The sequence below is a fragment of the Saccopteryx bilineata genome, chromosome 1, assembly GCF_036850765.1.
Source record: "Saccopteryx bilineata isolate mSacBil1 chromosome 1, mSacBil1_pri_phased_curated, whole genome shotgun sequence".
Classification (NCBI taxonomy): Eukaryota; Metazoa; Chordata; class Mammalia; order Chiroptera; family Emballonuridae; genus Saccopteryx; species Saccopteryx bilineata.
Window position 1 is genome coordinate 228,222,503 of NC_089490.1, and position 25,230 is coordinate 228,247,732.

Sequence of the window (25,230 nt, forward strand, 5' to 3'; positions counted from 1 at the left end):
CTCCTTTATAAATTTTATAAAGTAAAGTTACTTCCCTGCTTTATAAATCACCATTACTGTGGAACCGGTGGACGGTTAGAAAATTTTACTACTAACATACAAAAGTGGGCAGTAGGTATAAAAAGGTTGACTACCCCTAATGTATATGACATGCTACCATCTATGTTAAAAAGAGGAAGGGATAATATTAGTGTTTGCTCGTGTCTGCAGAGGGAAATCTAAAAGGATACATTGATGGGGGCAGTGTAGGAGAGATCACATTATAATTTTATATATATATTTTGGAACCGTGTGAACATTTTACATATCCAAAAGAATAACAACATTGGATTTAAAAGATATATAAAGGACTAGGAAAACTTAAACATGCCATATTTCTTTAGGATAAATGTATCGGAGTGGAATGACTAAAATGTCAGAGACTGAGTACATTATAGGGTGTCAGGGATGTGAAGTGGTCGGACTCGTGTACGCTGTCGCTGCAAGTAGGAGATGATGCAGCCTGATTGGGAAGAACTCGGACAGTTTCTGACAAATGTTAGTATTGCGTAGGAGTCCTCTGCTTTCACCTCATTCCCGTCCAGACTTGGCATAGTTTAGAATTTTGCTGTCTTCACTAATTAGATATAGAATCTTTTCACTTGATTTTGGGGGCAATTTATGTCCACAATTCTGAGGGTCATGGGCATTCCCTGTAGAAAGGATGCGCGTGGAATTAGGTGTGGGGAGGTCAGCTCTCCGTGTTCGTCGGCTCAGCGGCCATAACAGAGGACCACAGACAGGGTTGGGGGTGAGGGGGGCTTCAACAGCAAAAGTTTATTTTCTCATAGTTCTGGAGATTAGAAGTTCAAGATCAAGGTGTTGGCAAGGTTGGTTTCTTCTGAGGCCTCTCTCCTTGCAGATGACTGTTTTTCTGTCTTCACGTGGATCTCCCTCTATGCACTTCTGTGCCTTAATCTTGTCTTCTCATAAAGATGCCAATCATATGGATTAGAGCTCATCCTGATGACTTTAACTTAAATGCCTCCTTAAAGATCCTCTCTCCAGCCTGACCAGGCAGTGGCGCAGTGGATAGAGCATCAGACTGGGACGCAGAAGACAGGTTCGAGACCCCAAGGTCGCCAGGTTGGCACAGGCTCATCTGGTTTGAACAAGGCTCATCAGGTTGACCCCAAGGTCACTGGCTCGAGCAAGGGGTCACTCGGTCTGCTGTAGCACCCGAGGCACATATGAGAAAAAAAATAATCAATGAACAACTAAGGTGCCGCAACGAAGAATTGATGCTTCTCATCTCTCTCCCTTCCTGTCTGTCTGTCCCTATCTGTCCCTCTTTCTGACTCTGTCACCAAAAAAAAAAAAAAAAGAAAAGATCCTCTCTCCAAATATATATAGTCACTCTAAAGTACTTACTTTCAGCATATGATTTGGGGGACACAATTCAACCCATACCAGTGATCAGCTCTATATTTTCTCTTCTCCCCTCTTCCCAGGATCAAGTGATGTATGAAGCTCTGAAGCAGGCCCTAAGCCAGTAGCTTCTCCAGCAGCAGGCCTCGGAGGAGTCCAGTGCATCCGGCTGGTGGAGAGTCTCACGCCCTGAGCTGCTGCTCTCAGCCTGACAGATGTGGTCTTGCATAAGCCTTTTATTCTCCAGTTAATGATGCTGAGTTGGAGCTGAGGATTTCTTCCCATCTGGTCAACCTTGTATGGAAACAGCCTACCTTCCTCTTTAAGGAAAAAAAAAATTGAACTGCTGAAATAAAATAACTGATACTTTTTAAAAATAAAATTTTAATTTGAAATCTTAACTGTATTACGGAAAAGTTGCAATTACAGTAAAAAGAACTTTTTCCCCCTGAATCATCCAAAAGTAAGTTGCCAGTCTGATGGCCCATCACCTCCAAATAATTTCACGTGTATTTCCTGTGTGCCAAGACATCCCCCCTGCATAACCCACCCCCGGAGGCAGCTGTGATCACTGCCCCATCTCCTCTGCAGGCTCATTCCTGGTCCCCAGTTGTCCCAGTAGCCTTTGTAATAAAAGGATCCCATTTAAAATTAGCTATAGTTGCCTGACCTGTGGTGGCGCAGTGGATGGAGCATCGAACTGGAACGCTGAGGTCGCTGGTTCAAAACCCTGGGCTTGCCTGGTTAAGGCACATGTGGGAGTTGATGCTTCCTGCTCCTCCCTCTTCTCTCTCTCTCTCTCTCCTCTCTAAAATGAATAAAATCTTTTTTAAAAAAATACTTTTTAAAATTAGCTGTTGTTACTAGTTGCTGTTTCTCTTTAGTGTCAAGCCTGGAACTGTCCCTCCTCCTCTTAAATTCTTTTTTTTTTAACTTTTTTTCATTTTTTAAATTTTATTTATTCATTTTTAGAGAGGAGAGAGACAGAAAGAGAGAGAAGAGACAGGGAGAGAGAAGGGGGGAGGAGCTGGAAGCATCAACTCCCATATGTGTCTTGACCGGGCAAGCCCAGGGTTTTGAACCAGTGACCTCAGCATTTCCAGGTTGACGCTTTATCCACTGCGCCACCACAGGTCAGGCCGTTCCTCCTTCTTGACTTGGCACTGTTGAAGGTTGCAGGCCAGCTGCTATGTGGCATGCCCTCAATGGGTTTGTCTGACCTTTCCTCTCGGGGAGACTCAAGTTGTGCATCAGTGGGAGGAATCTCATGGTGCCATGTCGTGTGCTCATTGTGTCCTGTCAAGAGGCCTGTGATTTCAAGTTATCCCATTACTGATTGTAAGGTATTTTTCCCCGCCGAGAAGGAAGGAAGAGGGCTGGAGCCACAAAGTGTGGAATAAGTAAACGGCTTTATTGAGTACAGAGCGCACATCCCGCCCGGCAAGGTTCCCTGGCCCCGAGGAAAGAAAGATGGAGGCTACACAAGCACACACTCACTCGGACGGACGGAAAAGACTTCCCTGACATAGCTACGGTTTCGGACAGGGAGTCTCGGAAAGAACTGAGAGGAAAGCTGGAGGCAGGGGACTTACCGCACCGTACGCCGAAGTGGGTTGGAGATCAGAGATCCTGGTTCTTTCTCCTGGTTCTTTCTCGGAGGGGAGGAGAAAGGAGTGGTCCTTGCGGACTTCTAACTCCTCCCGGGTTTCGGCACCAAAAATGTAAGGTATTTTTCCCCACAGAGAAGGAAGGAAGAGGTCCAGAGCCGCAAAGTGTGGAATAGCAAAAGGCTTTATTGAGTACAGAGTGCGCATCCCGCCCGGCATGGTTCCCTGGCCCCAAGGAAAGAAAGAGAGGTGGAGGTAAAAAATGGAGGCTAGGGAAGTTGCATGGATTAAACCGCGTGGGAGATATTTAAAGCAGGGGTCCCTAAACTTTTTACACAGGGGGCCAGTTCACTGTCCCTCAGACCATTGGAGGGCCGGACTATAAAAAATACTATGAATAAATCCCTATGCACACTGCATATATCTTATTTTAAAGTAAAAAAACAAAACGGGAACAAATACAATATTTAAAATAAAGAACAAGTAAATTTAAATCAACAAACTGACCGGTATTTCAATGGGAACTATGCTCCTCTCACTGACCACCAATGAAAGAGGTGCCCCTTCCAGAAGTGCGGCGGGGGCCGGATAAATGGCCTCAGGGGGCCGCATACGGCCCGTGGGCCGTAGTTTGGGGACCCCTGATTTAAAGGGTCCCTCTAGGGAAGTGGAGCTACTATGACGTGGTGAAATTTCACTGGCTGGCAGACGATTGCTTCTTTCCAAATGGTTCCTGGGAAGCTTCCTTTGGCGGGCTTGATTGTGGGCGGTCCTAGCCAAAGTGGGTGGGTCTGAGTTCTTTACATGACTATCCCTCTCTCCGCCGACCTTACACTGATGTTGTCCACTTTGGTCACCTGACTAAGATGGTTCTTCCAAGCTTTCTTATACTATGAGGTGACTTTTCTGCTTAGGGAGGTATTGGAAACTATGTATATAGTGTATATAGTCCATTTCTTATCAAGCTCAGCTGTTACCCATCACTACATTGCATGATGTTCAGATTGCAGTCTGTAAATAGAGATTTGGCTGGTTTGGGAGCCTTTTCATGCTGGCCTCTGGGTACCTTGGATGAGCCCCTAGCTGATACTTTCTGAAGGGTTTAATTATGTATCTCATCTAATGTCATTCCTCACTCACGGTGCGGCCCGTGGTGTATTCTGAGGCTGGACAGGTGGGTTGGTTAACTATATTTTTTCTTCCAGGATTTCTACTCCACCTCACTTTTCACAAATCGTGATGCTACTTTTAAGAATGTAATTAATAGCCCTGGCCAGTTGGCTCAGCGGTAGAGCGTCGGCCTGGCGTGCGGGGGACCCAGGTTCGATTCCCGGCCAGGGCACATAGGAGAAGCACCCATTTACTTCTCCACCCCACCTCCTTCCTCTCTGTCTCTCTCTTCCCCTCCCGCAGCCAAGGCTCCATTGGAGCAAAGATGGCCTGGGCGCTGGGGATGGCTCCTTGGCCTCTGCCCTAGGCGCTAGAGTGGCTCTGGTCGCGGCAGAGCATCGCCCCCTGGTGGGCAGAGCGTCGCCCCTGGTGGGCGTGCCGGGTGGATCCCGGTCGGGCGCATGCGGGAGTCTGTCTGACTGTCTCTCCCCGTTTCCAGCTTCAGAAAAATACAAAAACAACAGAAAAAGAATGTAATTAATAAAATGGAGAAAGTACTAATACCTAAAAGCAAATCAGGATAATAAGTTCTTTTTTTTTCAGTGAGTTAACAGAAGGGTACAGACACCCGAACAGCCTCACAAGGCCCAGGGAAGGGACACAGAGAGAAGGGTGTCTGGGATCGCAGAGGACACAACCCCAACAGAAAAAGCAAACCTGGATCCTGTCCTAGAAACAGATGATCACGAATGAGGGGACGTTAACATGTGCTTCTGGACATTTCCCTAGGCAGCGTGATGACTGTGCCGTCTGGCTGCACTGGCAGGTGACCTTGTCCCTGCAAGGAGGAAGGAGACAGCCGGCCAAGTTTGTTCCAAAGAACTCAGGGGTGGAGGTAGCATGCCCACATTAGGTCACAGCCAAGGACACTGCGTCTCCCAAGACCACAAAGTCTCAAGGGGAAAACAAATCCCTTCGCTTCCATCCCCCTCTTCTAACGTGCTCTCCCCCCACAGAGCTCCTAGCCCAAACCATCAGTTCTTCTGTTGGTGGTCAGTCATTTATTACAAATGTTCTGGCTTCTGTCCCTTCCCTTGTTCCAGCAGACACTGACCTAGTGCAAGCCGTCATCACCATGATGTTTGCTGGGCCTCCTGATTCACCTTTTGTTCCACACACTACAAGCATGACTCCTTTCCAGAACACCGTCCTTCAACAGTCTTCACTCATTAGTCTGTACATGAACATCTGCAATCTGACATCAGCCCACCTTTGGCACCTGTCCCGTCCCTTTCCCGCCAGGCTGGATTTCATGCCATTCCCGTGAAACCCCATGTGCTTCAGCTTTTGCCCACAATGTCCCACTACCACCCAAACTCGGGACCTACTCCAGGCTGGAAATAACCGTGTTCTGAGAAGCTTTGTCCAGCCCCCTCCCTCTGTTTTGTGCTGACCTGCTCTTGGGTTAGATCAGCTCTATTCACATACCAGATTTAGATGCTCTGTGACAGTCCCTACTAGTTTTGACATTTCTAGCACTTGAACATAAGAACAAAATAACTTTTTGAGTGCACAATTGAGACCCCTAATAGCACAAAGCACAGTTAACTTTGGGGAGATTTTTTTTTCAATAACAGTTGACTGTACAAAATTAAGGCCCTAACATTTCATAGTTCACTAAGGCTAAAGAAAAACTAGGTCATTTTTAAAAACCTACATAAAAAGTTTTACTTCCTCCTGCCCCCAACTATTGAAATGGCCTGACCAAGTGTCATCAAAACAATGACTATAAATACACCAAGTCCTGCCTGACCTGTGGTGGCGCAGTGGATAAAGCAGCGACCTGGAAATGCTGAGGTTGCCGGTTCGAAACCCTGGGCTTGCCTGCTCAAGGCACATATGGGAGTTGATGCTTCCTGCTCCTCCCCCTTCTCTCTCAGCCTCCGTGTGTGTGTGTGTGTGTGTGTGTGTGTGTGTGTGTGTGTGTGTGTCTCCCCCATCTCTAAAATGAATAAGTTAAAAAAAGAATACCACCAAGTCTTTAAAGACAACTATTCCAAATGTTATTTCTTGGCATAGGTGATCTGCATGGCATGGGACAGTGTGATTATAAATCCTTAAAGCATCCCTGGCCTGTTGGTCATTTTCAAATTCAACAAATGCAATGTCAGGCCTCCCAGATATCAAACGTACTTCGTTGAAACCAGGGAACTGATTAAACAGCATGGATAACGTCATCTCATTAGTCTCTTCTGATAAATTAGAAAGGAATAAAATACAGTTTGGAGACTAATTAGGGACCTGCGGAGCCGATGTTGCATTTCCTCGGGTGCTAGCTGAATTTAGTTGGTGCTCTCTGCGATTTTTATTGGCAATCATTGCTGTTTGTCCCACAGTTTTGGCTTGTTTTCTCTTTGTCAGGAGAGGTGTCATGCAGTTTAGATACTATATTTAAATCTCTTTTTTTGCATATTAGATTTGTATTGGTTTACCATCAAATGGAAATCTTTTAACTGTCTCAAGACATTGGTGGATGCACCTAGTTCATTAAATATATAACAAAGGCTTGCCCCTCATCTTCAAGGTCATTAAAGCCACAGTGTCCACTGCCAAACTGAGAAAACAGAACACAGAGGAGTCTCTTCCATGCTGCTTTTTTAATTTTGTCATTCATGTTGTTGAGAGAAATTGTATAATTGGTCTGATATCCACCTTTTGTGTTAAACCATTCAAATAGCCTGAGGCCGGTGCTATGTCCTGTATGAATAGAACATTGGGGAGATTTGGTGGATTTTTTAGGTTGTTTCCACCCCAGGTACCTACCAAAATGGGACTTCATGGCTCCCCGAAGGAAAAGCAGCAAAACTTTGAAAGTGGTGCTTCCTCTGGTATTTAATTACTCCTGGAGCCCTGTTAGCAACACTTTCCCTGGGTGAGGGGCCCCTGAGTGTGAGCAGAGGAAACTGTTTCTACGAGCTAGACCTACACCAACATTCTCTAGAACAAAGGCTTTAAAGAGGAGATTACATATATTTATTGCAACTGAAATTCTAATTGCCTTCTTCTGTTGCCTCGACAGGAAAACGTGCTCTCCCACTCCGGCTGACCTGGAGTGAGCCCGGTAAGTGGACAATGAGTTCTTCTCTTACATACTCCAGGAAGCTTCGCTGGCTGGAACTTTCTTGAAATTACTATTGTGGGAAAATGAGTTTTGCAATAACCGAGAACCTTAGAAGCCGAGATACTGGGTTAGGGGAACGACTTGCTTACTTCAGGGAGCTGTAGAAATGCGGCTTTGTGGTATATAAAGAAATCTGTTTAAAAAGAAAAAAAAGCCCTACCCAAAAAGGGGATCAAACGCTAATTGGTTCAGCAAACACTTTAGAGCACCTCCCTCATGTGGGCTTTTTAAAAATTGGATTTATTGGCCCTGGCCGGTTGGCTCAGTGGTAGAGCGTCGGCCTGGCGTGCAGGAGTCCCGGGTTCGATTCACAGCCAGGGCACACAGGAGAAGCGCCCATCTGCTTCTCCACCCCTCGCCCTCTCCTTCCTCTCAGTCTCTCTCTTCCCCTCCCACAGCCAAGGCTCCATTGGAGCAAAGTTGGCCTGGGCACTGAGGATGGCTTTATGGCCTCTGCCTCAGGCACTAGAATGGCTCTGGTTGCAACAGAGCGATGCCCCAGATGGGCAGAGCATCGCCCCCTGGTGGGTGTGCCAGGTGGATCCCGGTCGGGCACTTGCAGGAGTCTGTCTGACTGCCTCCCCATTTCCAACTTCAGAAAAATACAAAAAAAAAAAAGAACTTGGATGTGGAAGTAGAGTTCAGAATCTCTAATCCTTTATGGCTCAATTCAGTTTGTAGTCCAGTTTAGAGTACTTACTGACAATGAACTTCTCTGCGCCCACTTTAATTTTACACCTTGCACAGCGCAGGTTTGGAGCATCACAGAAGGTCAGGCTTTGTCATTATCCTCTGGGGTGTGGGATGGGAATAGGGAAGGGGGTTACAAGGATGCTCTTACTAATACATCAAAACTGAGCATTGTAAAAAAACAAAAATGAGCATTGTGCCTAACCAGGTGGTGGTGCAGTGGATAGAGCATCGGACTGGGATGCGGAGGACCCAGGTTCGAGACCTCGAGGTTGCCGGCTTGAGCGCGGGCTCAGCTGGCTTGAGCAAAGCTCACCAGCTTGGACCCAAGGTCACTGGCTCGAGCAAAGGGTTACTCAGTCTGCTGAAAGCCCACGGTCAAGGCACATATGAGAAAGCAATCAATGAACAACTAAGGTGTTGCCAGCAAAAAACTGATGATTGATGCTTCTCTTCTCTCTCCGTTCCTGTCTGACTCCCTATCTATCCCTCTCTGACTCACTCTCTGTCCCTGTAAAAAACAACAACAACAAAAACAAAAATCCTGAGTGTTTCATGGTATCTTCATTTTATATTCGAGAAAACTTGAGACGCAGAGAGGTTCAAGCAGCTTGTCCTTGGTCACACAGCTGAGTGGCATCTGAGAACTCAAACTCAAGACTGTCAAGTCGCCTTTGTCATTCTTCCACGTGCTACTGGTTTCTTCGGCAGGATGTGGATTTCTGCGTTCTCTCTCCTGGGGAACAACGAGTGTTCTGCCTTCGTTAACCAGTGTGACTTGTGATAATAACAATCTTTATTAAGCCGTGGATAGCATTTCTTGTCTTTGAACTCAACCGACTATTATCTACACAGTAGCCAATCAGTAAACACTGAAGTTGTGAGAAACTGGCCTGTCTGGCCAGCCCTGGTAGAGGGAGAGGGAGAGGCCTGCTGGGTGGAGGAGCTGAGGTCTGGACTCTGCCTCCTGCACCCCCGGCCTCCTCAGTGCCCAGAAACAACCTACACTGTCCTGTGAGGCTAATATGCTGTCATGGGAGCCCCAGTGCCCGGGCCTAAGGTCCAGGTCCCAGGCCTTAAAGTTCTGGCTGCACCCATGTTAGACACGCACCCTCTTATCTGCACCTGTGCCCAGGGCCTTGGCTTTTCATTGACTTCTTCCTGATGGCTTTCTAACGGCGTATGGGGAAAACCAGGTTCTTCCAGGCTCAATTCCTGACCCTCCTAGTTTTCTGAGGCTCTGTCCCCTTTGATAGTTTCTACTGAGCCCAGATCAGAATATCCCAGCAAAATGAGGGAGAGTGGAAAGCAAGGAAAAAGGAAGACATAGAATGGAGGGGTCCCACACCGAGGGAGGGTAAGGGGCTCCTCGAGGAGGATGGCTTTGCCCAGACCCAGAAGGCAGCCAGTCCAGCGACTCAGAAAGCAGATATATGAAGGGTTAGAGTCACATGGCAACTACCCTCCTACAGTCTTTTGAACATGAAGACAGAATGTACAACGTGTGCCTGGCCCATTTATCTGCACCTGACTGATTCTGTAGATTCACTGAAGAAGTCGACATGTCACTTCCCAGGGTACCCGAGGACACTGATTCATCCTCAAAGATGTCTTCTTAGCAGCCAGGGCGAATCTGGTGGCAGGAAACCCAGAGCAGCCTCTCCCTTTGACCATATTTCTGCACCTTATTCACACTGCACCTGCCACAGGCCTTTGGGGTGCCCTGGAGAACCCCAAGGGAGGCTTCAGGCACCGTACATCTGATGGAGACATTGTTGTCCTTGACCTACTAGGTGGGTTGTGTACTTGCTGTCAGCTTTTCAGAATGAAATCATAGTTTATGTTTTAGAGATTCTCACATAGGTTAGACAAAAAGAAATGAAAGGGAGTGGGTTAACTTAAATGTTGGGATAATGGTCACCTCTGAGGAGCAGGGATATGGAGAGGTGGGGGGCTGCCCTGGGGTCCTCTGTTCTGCTGCTGCTTTTTTTTTTAACTCTTAATTGAGGTATGATTGACATAAAAAAGCTGCACATACTTAACATATATAACTTGATGACTCTGGAGATAAGTTTCTTTCTGCCCTCTTAATGAATTTTTATTTGTGATAAGGATACTTGACATAAGATCTACCCTCTGAGCAAATTTCCAGGTACAGTTGACACTTGAACCAACACAGCTTTGAACTGCACAGCTCCTCTTACACGTGGATTTTTTTTTCAGTTAATACTATAAATGTATTTTCTCTTCTGCATGATTTTCTTAATAACAGTTTCTTTTCTTTGGGTTACTGTAGTGTAAGAATGCAGTCTATAATACATATAACATACAGAGTATGTGTTAATAGACTGTTTATGTTATCAATAGGCTTCCAGTCAACAGTAGGCTATTCATAGTTCTTTTTTTTTTTTTTTTTTTTTTGTATTTTTCCGAAGCTGGAAACTGGGAGGCAGTCAGAGAGACTCCCGCATGTGCCCAACCGGGATCCACCCGGCATGCCCACCAGGGGCGATGCTCTGCCCATCTTGGGGCATCACTCTGCCGCAATCAGAGGCATTCTAGCGCCTGAGGCAGAGGCCATGGAGCCATCCTCAGCGCCCGGGGAAACTTTGCTCCAGTGGAGCCTTGGCTGCGGGAGGGGAAGAGAGAGACAGAGAGGAAGGAGAGGGGGAAGGGTGGAGAAGCAGATGGGTGCTTCTCCTGTGTGCCCTGGCCAGGAATTGAACCCGAGTGCCTGCACGCCAGGCCCACGCTCTACCACTGAGCCAACTGGCCAGGGCCTCATAGTTCTTTTTGAGGGCAGTCAAAAGTTATTTGTGTTTTTTCAGCTGTGCAGGGGTCAGTGTCCCTGGCCCCCTCCTTGTTCAAGGTCACCTATATACAATGCAGTATTGGTCACAACAGGGGCTGTGCTGTTCTGGGAGCTATAAACCTTTCCTCGTATAAGACTTTGTACCTTTGACCAATACCTCCTGTTTCTCCCTCCCTTATTCTGTTTCCATTATGATTCCTTAAACTATACATAGACATTTTATACTCCTTTCTGTACTTACAACCTATTTAACAATAAGAACATTTTTGTGGAGTCGAGGGTTCCTTTTGGGGAAAACGACTGAGATAATGGGCTGAGGTGGAAGCGATGAGGGTCTAAATTATCGAGATGACTTTCTGACTTTCTGAGAGATTCAGCCAAGCAGAAAGCAAAAGCAGGAGCTGTGAGCTCTGGCCTCCTGCCAGTCTGACTTACTGCAAAATGTACTTGCCCTTGGGAACATGTGCGGCCAGACACACATCAGTGCCTGCGTGGTTCTCGGTGAAATCTGCTCGAGAGCTGTTTCAGATAAAAATTAAATAAAACAATGCCTTTTGTCTCTACACCTATCCCTCCTTCTTTTTCAAGCCCTGCAGCTGTTTGGTGAGTTCACACATTAACCCTTTGAGCAGTACAACGTTCACGTATGTCCTTGTGCCTCCTGACCATCCAGAGTACAATTGATTTATTTTAAAAATGTGTAAGGCGCCTGACCTGTGGTGGCACAGTGGATAAAGCATCGACCTGGAATGCTGAGGTCGCTGGTTCGAAACCTGCACTCGTCTGGTCAAGGCACATATGGGAGTTGATGCTTCCTGCTCCTCCCCCCTTTCCCTTTCTCTCTCTCTCTCTCTCTCTCTCTCTCTCTCTCTCCTCTCTAAAATTTTAAAAAAATTAAAATGTGTAAGGCAACATTAAAAAAGGTAACTGGGCCCTGGCCGGTTGGCTCAGTGGTAGAGCGTTGGCCTGGCGTGCAGGAGTCCTGGGTTCGATTCCTGGCCAGGGCACACAGGAGAAGCGCCCATCTGCTTCTCCACCCCTCCCCCTCTCCTTCCTCTCTGTCTCTCTCTTCCCATCCTGCAGCCAAGGCTCCATTGGAGCAAAGTTGGCCCAGGCACTGAGGATGGCTCTGTGGCCTCTGCCTCAGGCGCTAGAATGGCTCTGGTTGCAACGGAGCAACGCCCCAGATGAGCAGAGCATTGCCCCCTGGCGGGCGTGCCAGGTGGATCCCGGTTGGGCACATGCAGGAGTCTGACTGCCTCCTGGTTTCCAACTTCAGAAAAATACAAAAAAAAAAAAAAAGGCAACTGTATGTTCTTCTTGTTTCCATAAATTGGTCATCAAACAAACATGATTTTAAGTTAATAAAACTAGAACTAATTTCAGTTCTTGAAAAAACACTCACTCCTGGGTGTCAGCAAGCATGGAAAATACTTACTACTCAAAGGGTTAAAATTAAAATTTACTCCAGTGGAGTATCATGGGTTTGTTTATTTGTTTTCTCAAACTGCTTCAGCATTTTTTTTTACCTGCTCCTGAGCTAGAGAGAGGCATCTGGAAGTCCAAAGGCAGTACTGATTGGCCTGGGCAAGGACATTTGTGTGGTCAGCAGCAAAAGGGACAAGGGACCAATGCCAGGAACCCTTCTTATCACTGCTTAGCATGTGATACAGCTGGGGGAAAAAAAGAAGCAAAGACTTTTGGAATTACTTTAGACCTCAGATCTTGAAGGATTCTATGTTTTCACTTGGGGCTGTAACAGGTTCAGAAGGCAGATTAAAATCGAGCCAAGTACTCGTTAGGTAAGACTAATGATTTTTTAATTGGCATCAGGCACAACAGATATGGTAATTTGCAGTTCACTTGTAACTTGAAATTAGAAACTGAAGGGCAGTGATGTAAGTGGGAGGAGAGATTTCACTAATTCGTTCAGCAAATATTTATTGACTGGCAACTGGGAGCCAGGCTCAGTGCTAGCTGCTGGTAGTACAGTTCTGAGCAGAACCAAAGTCCCTGCCCCCTGGGCCTTTCCCCAGAGGCTGGAGACAGGGGAACAGCTAGTAAATCCAAGTACATATAGGCTTATGTACACACGTAGGTCACATAGTGCAGGTGATGAATGCCGTGCGGAAAAAGTAGGGTGAGGGCTGGACAGGGCCGCTTGCGGGGTCTGTGGGTCGGTAATTATTTTACATGGACTGGTCCTGCAGGGTTCAGGTAGCAGAAACAGCTGGTTGACTTCCGCACATTCCACAAGGTCAGGGTGTAGGGTGATATGCATGTGCCTACCATTCCTCAGTGGCTTCTTACTCTGACCCCTATGGGCCACATAACTTAAATGTCCATTATTCCAAAGAGGAAAAAAGCAGTGGAATCTACTCCTAACTTCTCCACTGTCCCTGAACATTCTACCAGCTTCTTCAGCAGATCCATATGAAAAATGACACCTCTTCCTGGCTGAGGGCCGGCTCCCTAGTGCACGTTCAAGCCCCATAACCGTCCAGGTGGATGATCTTATTATGACACATCTGTCCTCCTCACTGCATGGGAAGCCTCTCCAGGGCAGGGCATCACTGCATGGTACCTGTCACAGCTCTGTCTGTGGTATGGATGTCCCATAACCTCTGTGGGGTGAGGGAGGGGGTGTACAGAGTAGTCAGTGTATCCACAGGCCTGAGGGTCTAACAGACCACCACCAGGAAGCTGAGATCCTTACAGCAGGTCACTACCAGTGTGTCTGCGAGCCATCTGCCTTCACACGTTCTAACTCATTCAGTTGCTCAATCCCCCTGGAGGGAGGTGAGACTATTATTATCCTCTGTTTACAGATGAAGAAAGGGGACACAGAGAGTGGAATGAAATTGCCTGTGGCCAGAGTGGAGCAAGTTTTATCCAAGGAAGATCCCTTCTTGAAGGAAACAAAGAACAATTATGGGAAGTTGAAAGGTCTAAGGGTGAACACTCCAAGTGTAGCTACAAGGCCAATCAGGTGACTCTTGAAAGGAGGGAGGACTTAAGTACCTGTTGGGGGTAAGTACCTTACAGGCAAAAGTTTGCAGTTCTAACTAGCTAAGGTTCTAATTCACTTGTGGAAAGTTTTGTTCACTCTATTCTTCTGTTGCTAAAGGAATTCATAGATATTCATAGAGAGGTAGCAAAAAAAGTATACCAGGCATCCATCCACAATTCCAATTCTCAAAGACCACCTCTATTAACATTATCTGAACATTTGCCTCTTAAGTGTTCTTCTGGTCAGATGAGGGGGTCGAGGTGATTTTTGTCCCTGATCAAATGTTAACGTTACCTCCCATGACACTGGTCTCATTGTGTTCAGGTCCTGTGCTCCCCAGTCACTCACCTTGATTCCTACAATCACAGCCTCCAACAAGTTCAAGGGCCCTAATGAATCACAGTGGCCAGCAGGTGAAAGGGCCCTAATGCCCTGAGGCCAGAATCCTTTTGCCTGTCTTCCTGGGAGGCACCACCCTGAAGGTAAAAAATACCTGCTGGCAGAAACACTCACAGCTTTGCAGGTGGCCCATTCCTTAGGCCATTCTGATTGTTTGGAAAGCTTTTCCCTCTTCAAGCTTGACCCAAGACTACAGGTGAGGGCTGACCGTTGACAGAGCATGCTGGGTAGGTAACCCAAACTGCATTCCATTTCTTCGCTCTTTTTTATTTTTTAGAACATCTTCTTTGCAGTCAGTAAGAATATCCAGGACTGCATCCATAAACTGATATCATTTGCTTTAGTCAGCTCCAGCTGCCATGACAAAATAGCACAGAGTGGACAACTTAAATAATAGAAATTGATTTCTCACAGTTCTGGAGGCTAAGAAGTCCAAGATCAATGTGCTGGTAAAATAGGTTTCATTATGAGACCTCTTTCCTAGGCTTGTAGTGGCCACCACCTTGCTTTGTGCTAACATGACCTCTTTGTATTTGTGGAGAGAGGAAGTTCTAGTGTCTGTTCTTTTTTATTTTTTTCTGAAGTTGGAAATGGGGAGGCAGTCAGACAGACTCCTTCATGCGCCCGACCGGGATCCACCCGGCATGCCCACCAGGGGGCGATGCTCTGCCCATCTGGGGCGTTGCTCTGTTGCAACCAGAGCCATTCTAGCGCCTGAGGCAGAGGCCACAGAGCCATCCTCGGTGCCCGGGCCAACTTTGCTCCAATAGAGCCTTGGCTGCGGGAAGGGAAGAGAGAGACAGAGAGGAAGGAGAGGGGGAGGGGTGGAGAAGCAGATGGGCGCTTCTCCTGTGTGCCCTGGCCAGGAATCGAACCCAGGACTCCTGCATGCCAGGCCGATGCTCTACCACTGAGCCAACCAGCCAGGGCCAATGTCTGTTCTTATAAGGGCACTAATATTATCATAAGGGCCCCACCCTCGTGACCCCATCTAAACAATACCTACCAAAGGCCCCACATTCTAATATCATCAACATATAAATATTGGGTCCATGATACATGAACATTCAGTCCATGATACCATTTCAGGTCCCCCAACCCTGAATGATTTTGTGAACTGACCCTCTATATCAAGAAGGGGTGGATTTTGGGGAGTCTGTAAAGTGAGGGCCACCAATCAGCTTCTTTGGAGTCTGTTTTAAGATTTTCAGCTTCATCTCATGTTCCATCTACCCCAGAGCCCCTTGGAAATATAAGGGAGCTTAGGTGTGACCAGGCAGTTTATTACTCAACAAAAGTCTAGGGAGTACCTTGTATGTGCCAGGTCTTTCGGAGAGTTGGGGACACTGTGCCAAGCAGACAGGTAAGGTCCTGGCCCTCAGAGCACACATGATAGGCTCATAACTGAATGGAACAAACATCTCAGTAGGATGATGTACTATGAAGAAAGTAAATGGGGACTAGGCAGGGTCAGATCCAAATTTTATGGGGCCTGAAGCTTATTTTGGGTCCCTCTTTTAGAAAAGGAATGTCTATGACCCCAGGAATACAGGGTGTATTAATTTCCCAGGCTGCCATAGCAAAATCTCACAAACTGGACAGCTTAAACAATTCTCTCACAAATCTGGAGGCTAGACATCCAAGTTCAAGATGTGAGCAGGGTTGGTTCCTTCCAAGGGCTCTGGGGGAGAAGCTCCCATTCCTCAATCCTAGATTCCGGCAGTCCCAGGTGTTTCTTGGCTGGTAAATGCATCCCTCCAGTCCTCCACTGTCAAGTGGCGTTCTCCACGCGTCTGTCGGTGTCTTCTTCCAGGGCATCTGTCACATTGGATGAGGGGCCCACCTTCTCCCGCAAAACCTCTTCCTAACTAATTACATCCACGATGACCCTTTGTCCAATTAGGGCCCACACTGAGAGCTTCAGCATGTCTTCGTGTCTTCAGCAATTCAACCACAACACGTGGCTAGGGCCCTCCTGGGACAGGGCCACGAGGGTCTCTGAAATGTGTCCTCCCTGGGATCAGGACGAAGAGTGGCTAGGCAGGCAGGTGTGCCATTATGGGGGTGGGACACGGTGCACCCATCAGGCCCCTGTCCTCCCACCCACGCTGGAAGTCCAGTTCCCCTTTGTGCCGAAGTCTTCCTGGGTCTCTGCGCCTAAGGCTTTCTCTGTCACCGCAGCCCCAGCAAATGTGAGGCTCCAAGAATTGCTCTAGGGAAACAGCCTGTAACCATTTGTGGGGCTGTGCTGAGGGACATCCTGCCCAGTGTGTCCAGAGTGGCTCCCTCCGACTTCCTTTTCTGGCTCGTTCCATCACTCCGTCATTATGCTCTGGGAGCACCTTCCTAATACGCTGCTTGTGCCCAGATTCTTGTCTCGGGGTCTGTTATGGGTGGAATTCAAAATCAGGCAGTTAGGTCACCGGTTCAAAACCCTGGGCTTGCCTGGTCAAGGCATATATGAGAGTTGATGCTTCCTGTTCCTCCCCCCTTTCTCTCTCTCTCTCTCACTCTAACTCTCGCTCCTCTCTAAAATGAATAAATAAATTTTAAAAAATCAGGCAGTTAGTGAGGGAAGGCTTCTTTCAAGATGTGGCATTTTAGGTGACACCTGAGTATTGAGAAGGAATTGCCCACTCAGAGATCAGGTCTAGTGTCCCTGGCCCAGGGACTGGGGAGACCCCAAGGCAGAGCGGTCCTGATTGGGGAACAGAAAGAAGCCTGTGAGGTCCGGAGCACAGTGGGGGAGCCGTGAGAAACGGCCTGGAAGAGGCAGTGCGAAGCCAGAACACAGAGGTCCTGGAATTCGTGTGTGTGTGTGTGTGTGTGTGTGTGTGTGTGTGTGTTTTCTCCCCTCCACCTCTGCCACCTGATGTGTCCACACTCACACACACATTTCACAGGAAGCTGAGTTCTGAAAACCCCACTTCATGTGGCCATTCCAGTCCTACAACAAGCATCTCTTTAAATCAGGTAGTTAGAAAACCACATCATCTCAACGTGAGCTTCACTGAGTGCGGAGGCGTGGAAATTACCAGGATCAGCCTTCCCAGTGATCACTTCGTGTTCGTCAGTCATGGAAGCACAGTGGGCCAGCCGCCCTCCGGCCTGGGGCACCGGGCAGGGAGCAGGCAGGTGGTGTGCGGCCTTGGAGACCTGTGCCAGCCCCGCCCGCGGGATAGGCGACCCTCCACTGTCCCCAGCTGTGCGGGGCAGTGCATCAGGTGTGGAACCGCCCAGCCATGGCCGGGAGGGTGTGGCGCCCTGTGAGTAAACCTGCCTCTGTGTCTTTAGTGTGAACAGCCTCCTCTGGAATGTTTGCTCTGTGCGCTGACGTGCAAAGTGAAGAGTTTTGTTGATTTTAAAAAAACATCAAGTCAGAGTCGTAGACACTGAAAGTGGTTGCCGGTAGGTGGGAAGGACACGCAGAGGGGAAAGGAAGCAAGGGAGAAAGAAGGCTTGGGGGCGAGAGACTCTGGGGGTGGGTGTCCAACAACATGGATGTATATAACACTGCTGAGCTGTACCCTTAAAAATACTTAAAACGGTATATTTTATATTTTATGTATTTCACCACATTTTTTAGTGTGAATAAAACAATAACCGCTCAATCAGGCAGCATGCATTAGCTGCTGTGGTTTGCAACAACTGTGACATATCCTTTTGTTTTGTGACATATCCTTTGTCCCAAACGTCCAATCCCGTGATGTTCCCAGGGGCAACAGTAGCCATCACAGCCCAAACCCAGGCAGTGACAGTGCCCTCACTGTGGGATCTCCACTGAGCAGGCCAGCAGCCTAGGATGCAGAGAGACAGAAAAGGAAGCCAGCTGAGAGAAGTCCACTCACTGCTCCAGGAGCACAGGCACCACATCGCTCCCTGCATGCATCATGCTGTGTCTTGGGCCCTGGCAGCTGCATCTTACAGCCCGAGGTCCAGCGAGCGGAGGAGGCAGCTGTTTGGAGGAGCTCCCCACAACTGGGTGTCCCCCTCCAGCTCTCCCTCTCTCCCTTTCTCCTTGGCAAGCTGGGCCAGGGTTGTGTCTGCTTTTCCTAGAATGGCCATTGGATGATCTAAACTGGGCTTTTGAGTGGTGTTATTTGGGAAACCATGTTTCTGAGCCAGCTCTTAAAAATGTTTGGTTATAAATGTGAGCTCCAAGCTAGGGGCTCCTGTTTTTGTTTTTTTTTTAATTTTTTTTATTTACTAATTTTAGAGGGGGGGGAGAGAGAGAGAGAGAGAGAGAGAGAGAGAAGAGAGAGACAGGGGGGAGGAACTGGAAGCATCAACTCCCATATGTGCCTTGACCAGGCAAGCCCAGGGTTTCGAACCGGTGACCTCAGCATTTCCAGGTCGAGGCTTTATCCACTGCACCACCACAGGTCAGGCCCTAGGGGCTCCTGTTTTGATGTCCCCTTAAGCACTCTGCAGTCCCATCATTGTGCAATTAGTTTGAGGCGGGTGCAGACAACTCTCCTCCCCAACCCACATTCTTGTCCTGTCGGAAGCCAGAGGCAGGCTTGCTTCCCAAGTTCCTGGGAGCGATAGAATGGATGTAGTAAAAGCTTCATGTGTTAGATGCATTAGGAAGAGGGCCCTGAATCCCAGAAAAATGTCCTTTGTAAATCCTTTTTAAGAAATACCAGGCCCTGGCCGGTTGGCTCAGCGGTAGAGCGTCGGCCTGGCGTGTGGGGGACCCGGGTTCGATTCCCGGCCAGGGCACATAGGAGAAGCGCCCATTTGCTTCTCCACCCCCTCCCCTCGTTCCTCTCTGTCTCTCTCTTCCCCTCCCGCAGCCAAGGCTCCATTGGAGCAAAGATGGCCCGGGCTCTGGGGATGGCTCCTTGGCCTCTGCCCCAGGCGCTAGAGTGGCTCTGGTCGCGGCAGAGCGACGCCCCAGAGGGAAAGAGCATCGCCCCCTGGTGGGCAGAGCGTCGCCCCTGGTGGGAGTGCCGGGTGGATCCCAGTTGGGCACATGCGGGAGTCTGTCTGACTGTCTCTCCTCATTTCCAGCTTCAGAAAAATAAAAAAAATAATAATAAAAAAATTTAAAAAAAAAAAAAAAAAAAAGAAATATCAGTGAAGGCCCTGGCCGGTTGGCTCAGTGGTGGAGCGTCGGCCTGGCGTGCGGGGGACCCAGGTTCGATTCCCGGCCAGGGCACATGGGAGAGGCGCCCATTTGCTTCTCCACCCCCCCCTCCTTCCTCTCTGTCTCTCTCTTCCCCTCCCGCAGCCAGGGCTCCATTGGAGCAAAGGATGGCCCGGGCGCTGGGGATGGCTCCTTGGCCTCTGCCCCAGGCGCTAGAGTGGCTCTGGTCACGGCAGAGTGACGCCCGGAGGGCGCAGAACGACGCCCGGAGGGGCAGAACGTCGCCCCCTGGTGGGCAGAGCTTCGCCCCTGGTGGGTGTGCCGGGTGGATCCCGGTTGGGCGCATGCGGGAGTCTGTCTGACTGTCTCTCCCCGTTTCCAGCTTCAGAAAAATACGAAAAAAAAAAAAAAAAAAAAAAGAAATACCAGTGTCATTGGCAGAAAAATAGACACTCAGACCAATGGAACAGAATAGAAAACCCAGAAATAAAACCACATATATATATAGTCAAATAATTTTTGATAAAGGAGCCAACAACCCACAATGGAGAAAAGAAAGCCTCTTCAATAAATGGTGCTGGGAAAACTGGAAAGCCACATGCAAAAGAATGAAACTCGACTACAGTTTGTCCCCCTGTACTAAAATTAACTCAAAATGGATCAAAGATCTAAACATAAGACCTGAAACAATAAAGTACATAGAAGAAGACATAGGTACTAAACTCATGGACCTGGGTTTTAAAGAGCATTTTATGAATTTGACTCCAATGGCAAGAGAAGTGAAGGCAAAAATTAATGAATGGGACTACATCAGACTAAGAAGTTTTTGCTCAGCAAGAGAAACTGATAACAAAATAAACAGACAGCCAACTAAACAGGAAATGATATTTTCAAACAACTGCTCAGATAAGGGCCTAATATCCAAAATATACAAAGAACTCATAAAACTCAACAACAAACAATCCAATAAAAAAATGGGAAGAGGACATGAACAGACACTTCTCCCAGGAAGAAATACAAATGGCCAATGGATATATGAAAAGATGCTCATCTTCTTTAGTTATTAGAGAAATGCAAATCAAAACTGCAGTGAGATACCACCTCACACCTGTTCGATTAGCTATTATTAACAAGACAGGTAATAGCAAATGTTGGAGAGACTGTGGAGAAAAAGGAACCCTCATTCACTGTTGGTGGGAATGTAAAGTAGTATAACCATTATGGAAGAAAGTATGGTAGTTCCTCAAAAAACTGAAAATAGAACTACCTTATGACCCAGCAATCCCTCTACTGGGTATATACCCCAAAAACTCAGAAACATTGATACGTAAAGACACATGCAACCCCATGTTCATTGCAGCATTGTTCACAGTGGCCAGGACATGGAAACAACCAAAAAGCCCATCAATAGATGACTGGATAAAGAAGATGTGGCACATATACACCATGGAATACTACTCAGCCATAAGAAATGATGACATCGGATCATTTACAGCAAAATGGTGGGATCTTGATAACATTATACGAAGTGAAATAAGTAAATCAGAAAAAAACAGGAACTGCATTATTCCATACGTAGGTGGGACATAAAAGTGAGACTAAGAGACATTGATAAGAGTGTGGTGGTTACGGGGGAAGGGGGGAGAGGGAGAGGGAAAGGGGGAGGGGGAGGGGCACAAAGAAAACTAGATAGAAGGTGACAGAGGACAATCTGACTTTGGGTGATGGGTATGCAACATAATTGAATGACAAGATAACCTGGACATGTTTTCTTTGAATATATATATCCTGATTTATTGATGTCACCCCATTAAAAAAATAAAATTATATATATATATAAAAAAAAAGAAATACCAGTGTCATGGACTGGGAAGTTCGACACTGGATTGGAGTTTTGACTGTGACTTCAGACAAGTGATTTATTCTTGCCTGTTTGTCTGTTTCTGGGGCTACAGCATGAGGATGACGCGGGCGCGAGGCTACCCGCACAGGAAGGGACTGGCCCAGCAGCAGGCACGCGGCGGGAGCCCCAAGGGTACTGCCAGGTCAGTACTCTGGGAATCTGCAGGCTCATTTGGATACATCATTCTTTAGTTCTAAGAAATAATTTGGTGGCTCAACGTGCAATTGTAATATAGATTAAAGTTGTCCCTACACCCTGGCTCACACTGTTTTACTCAGTGGACTTGGAGGAGGCAGGGTAACCCTCAGGGCCACCAGGTCCCAGCGGGTCTGGAGCCATGGCACTATTCTCTGAAAGTGCAGCCAGGAGGCTGTGCTGCTTGCAGGGATGGCTCTGGGCCTCCTGATCTGCTTGTTCCAGGAACATGGGGTGCAGCCCTCACCACAGAGTGGTACCTCCCAGTTCCCGTCACCTGTGGTGGAGCCTTCAGACACCCTGGGACTCCGAACTGGAAGGTCCTGTAGCCCAACACCCTCATTTCACACATGAACAACAGGTTCTTTGGGGGAGGGTGACGGAAGGGAGCTGTCATGGTGTGGTGGCAAGGGCTTGGGCTTAGAACGAAGCTAGTGAAACTCCGGGTTCTGGTTCTGCCGCTCCTCACACATTAAGCTGGCCCATCTGAGGTAAGTTACCTAACTTCTGATGAAGCTGTTACCTAACTTTGATTCTCGGTTTCCTCCTAGTTTAAATGAGGAGAAGATTACCTACTTCACATTGTTGGATTTCAAAGGAGATAATGATGCTAAATTGAAATACAACAGTCATTCTCCTAATACATGTCCACACTTGTCTCCGATCCTTTAAGGAGGGGATCAAGAGAGGGTCGAGAGAACGCAGGAGGCCACTGGGATCCACCCTGGAACACGTCCACGTGGCACCAGAGAGCTCAGGGTTGGTGTCTCCCCCCACCCCCCGGTTGGAGAAATCTCCTGAGAGAATCAGAAACCAACTCAGTTCCCAGAGGACTAAGGAGGATTTGAAAGTTGATTTTGGCCCTCTCCTGTGCCCCAGCCTGTCCCTCTGGTGGAAACAACTACCCCAGCCAAGCTGCTGCAGACCCAGGATGGGCTTGTCTGATCAATGGCCCTGAGGGCTGAGGCCTCAGCTTGGGGGGCGGGGAAGGAATCTTCAGGAAGTTGTTGAGTTTTTGATTCAGATTTAACTATTGATGTGTTCTCATGTTTTTATTTATCTACTTATTTTTGAGATGGTAGCAGGGATGAAGAAACTGCTTTTATACAATTGAGGGATGGCAGAGTTTGAACTAGAATCTGTAGTTGTTCAACTCTTGAGTCCTCAAAGTGGGGTGCAGTGGGGTGAGCTACCAGTTATTTTTGGTGATAGTTGGGCCCTGTTGGGCTCGGAGTGTCCCTTTGGAAAGAAGAGGTGTAAGGAAGCCTGCACAGGGCTCTGTACCACGGTGACCCCACTCTGGGAGCCAGAGGCAGACCAGCCAACCTGTGGGCCAGCATCTAGAGTGCAGTTTGTGTGGCCAGAATGGAGTGGACCACGCAGAGCTCTGAAACACAGCTTGGTGGGCTCTCACCTTACTGTCAGTGCTGAAGCAGATGTCTCCAGAAATAGGAAAGTGATCAAGTGCTTTGATTACTGACAATACCACGAAAGACCACACACATTTTCTAGCATAATTTTGGCCTAGTCTGGGGTGGGGGGGAAGGGAGCAGGTATTTAGATGTTTGGTTATGGTTAAGAAGGGAGATTGCTGCTGAGAGTGGGAAGGGAATGAGACACTCCCTTGTGCCAAAAAAAAAAAAATAATAATAAAGAAAAACAAAATCTCAGTTACTAAATGGGAGGGAAATTTGAAGTATAAACAAACCATTAACTGGATAAATGATAGTCCCTTTACCTCTTTGACAAATGAGAGGTTATTCTGGGTCTTACTTGACCCTTCCTGAGGGCTGTTCCAACAGCCTTTGATAGACCCTAACCAGGAGAGTACAGAGGCCTCCTGGGATTAGCCAACTGCTGATCTATACAGATTAGAACCCAACACTGAGGGCAATTCAATTCCCCCAGGCCTTTCCCACAAAGCTTCTACTATGTTCTGTTTCTTTCCCAAGGATTACAAATACAGGGACGTGTGCCTAGTAACACGTAATCCACTTGGCTCTATAAGAAAGCTACTTATGTTTTTTTGGGTCCTGCCCTTGGAAGAAAATTCTTGGCATGTGCCACAGTTCCAAGAAGGGATCATCTTTTCATTTTCCTCTATGCAGAACCCCTCAGACACTGTCCTCGACCCCTTGCTTCAGTCTCATGAGCCAGTTCACACATGTCCGCGCAAACCCCTACTCTCTGCACGGCGGTGACATATTGACTGTCAGGGTCTGAAAGCCTCCCCTTGTTTGGGTGCATTTATTTGCTTCGGGGCCTCCTGCTAATTCAGATTCACCTTGGCAAAATCAAAGCTGTCCTTTTTCAGATGAGACTCCCCAGTCTTTTTTCTCTACCTTGTCATTACCTTTCCACCCAAAAAGGAGCTGCTGCACAATCTGCCCTACATCTTCTTGTCTCCCTGCGAGTCACCACACCCCCTTCCGCCTCCCTCGCCAGCGGCCTTGCAGCTTGGCCTTGTCCCGTCTCACAATCTAGTATTCCAGGATGCTTTTAGGGGCTTAATGCTCTTGGGTTTCAAAGGAGTTTTTTTTCCAGGGTCTTCCCCAGCCTTACACCATCAGACTGTCCTTACTGCATTCCAGGTGAGTAAGGCCTCTGGAAGACTTGCCCCAGACAAGAACCAATACATCACTTTGTCCAAAGAAAAAACCTTCCGAGTCAGCTGGGCAGCGAGACAGCCAGAGGAGCACAGGCTGGGACAGACTCGGGTTCAGGCTCTCGCAGTGTGTGGCCTTGGGCTCAGTCTCTCCACTTCTTCAGGTGAAAGTGTGAGGGCTGCTTTCTCCCTCACCGGCTGACACAGATTAAAACCACAAGCTGCATGTACCATCTGCAGAGTTCTGACACCAGTCGGTCATGGCTACTGTGCACCCTCCTCAGTTCAGGCACATTGTGACTCTCCTGTTTTAGGCATCGAGTTCTTTATTACTGAACTCCAATTCCATGTTCATCCCAGCACCAGAGCATCGGTGCCTTAATTTGGAACCACATTTTGTCTTTGTATCTATCCCCACTGTCAAACACAGTGCCAGCAAAGTGCCTGTAGAACAAACCATCAATGCATTTGGCTATGGATTTAAACCATGTTTTGTATCAGAATTGTAGGTTGGCCCTTTCCTTGGCTTCTGCTAAGGTGCTAAGGCTGGGCTGGGGCACGGCCTTCACTGCATCTGGTGTTCACCACGCCCTGCAGCTGCGCACCTACCATCCGCCTGCTCCATATCCTCTGCCTCATCTTGCATGATATGGTGACAGTCACGCCATGTAAGATAAGATCAGTACCCTCATTAAAGCATAGAGGTCCTGGCCAACTTCGAGAGCCTCATCTGCAACATAGGGGATGGAGGCCCTGACCCAGTGGGAGGTCCCCATTCGCACCACTGCCCCAGCTGAGGAGGGAAAGGGGCAGAGAAAGACCCTGAGGAGTCTAATGATGACACAGGCTCTATTCGGTCCTTCTGACTAAATCTCTTCTGTAACACATTCAATAAAACGCTGAACTCTCAAAAAGAATTTTTGATTATTAAACCCAGCAATCTAGCCACAACTGACTGGGCACAGGAAGTGGCCAAGACAGTGGAATGGACACGTATCTGGTAACAGGAGTATGTTGGGGTGTTTCTCTCCCATTCCTTCCGGGAGTGGGCTTGCTAGACAAGTCATGAGCACGGTCCAGAGTTTTGGTTCTGGATTCACAGGGTCAGATCCTATCTCTGCAATGTACCAAGTATGACCTCGGGCCAGTTACTTAATCTAAGTCTCAGTCTTCTCATTTCCAGAACGGAGATGCTAACAGTACTATCAACATCTGAGAAATG

The 25,230-nt window shown here is 47.8% G+C and overlaps 1 protein-coding gene and 1 pseudogene across 4 annotated transcripts in view; one reads left to right on the forward strand and one right to left on the reverse strand.

Moving 5' to 3' along the window:
• Nucleotides 1–1,808, forward strand: part of NVL (nuclear VCP like) — an 80,713-nt gene extending 78,905 nt beyond the window's left edge. For all 4 annotated transcript variants that reach the window (XM_066237515.1, XM_066237517.1, XM_066237519.1 and 1 more), the window contains one exon: nt 1,491–1,808. In XM_066237515.1, the coding sequence (XP_066093612.1) occupies nt 1,491–1,535 (45 nt within the window). In that variant the 3' untranslated portion in view covers nt 1,536–1,808. The remainder of the gene's footprint in view (nt 1–1,490) is intronic.
• A 4,379-nt stretch (nt 1,809–6,187) lies between these two features.
• Nucleotides 6,188–14,349, reverse strand: LOC136319475 (U2 small nuclear ribonucleoprotein B'' pseudogene; annotated as a pseudogene).
• Between the last annotated feature and the right edge of the window lie 10,881 nt (nt 14,350–25,230).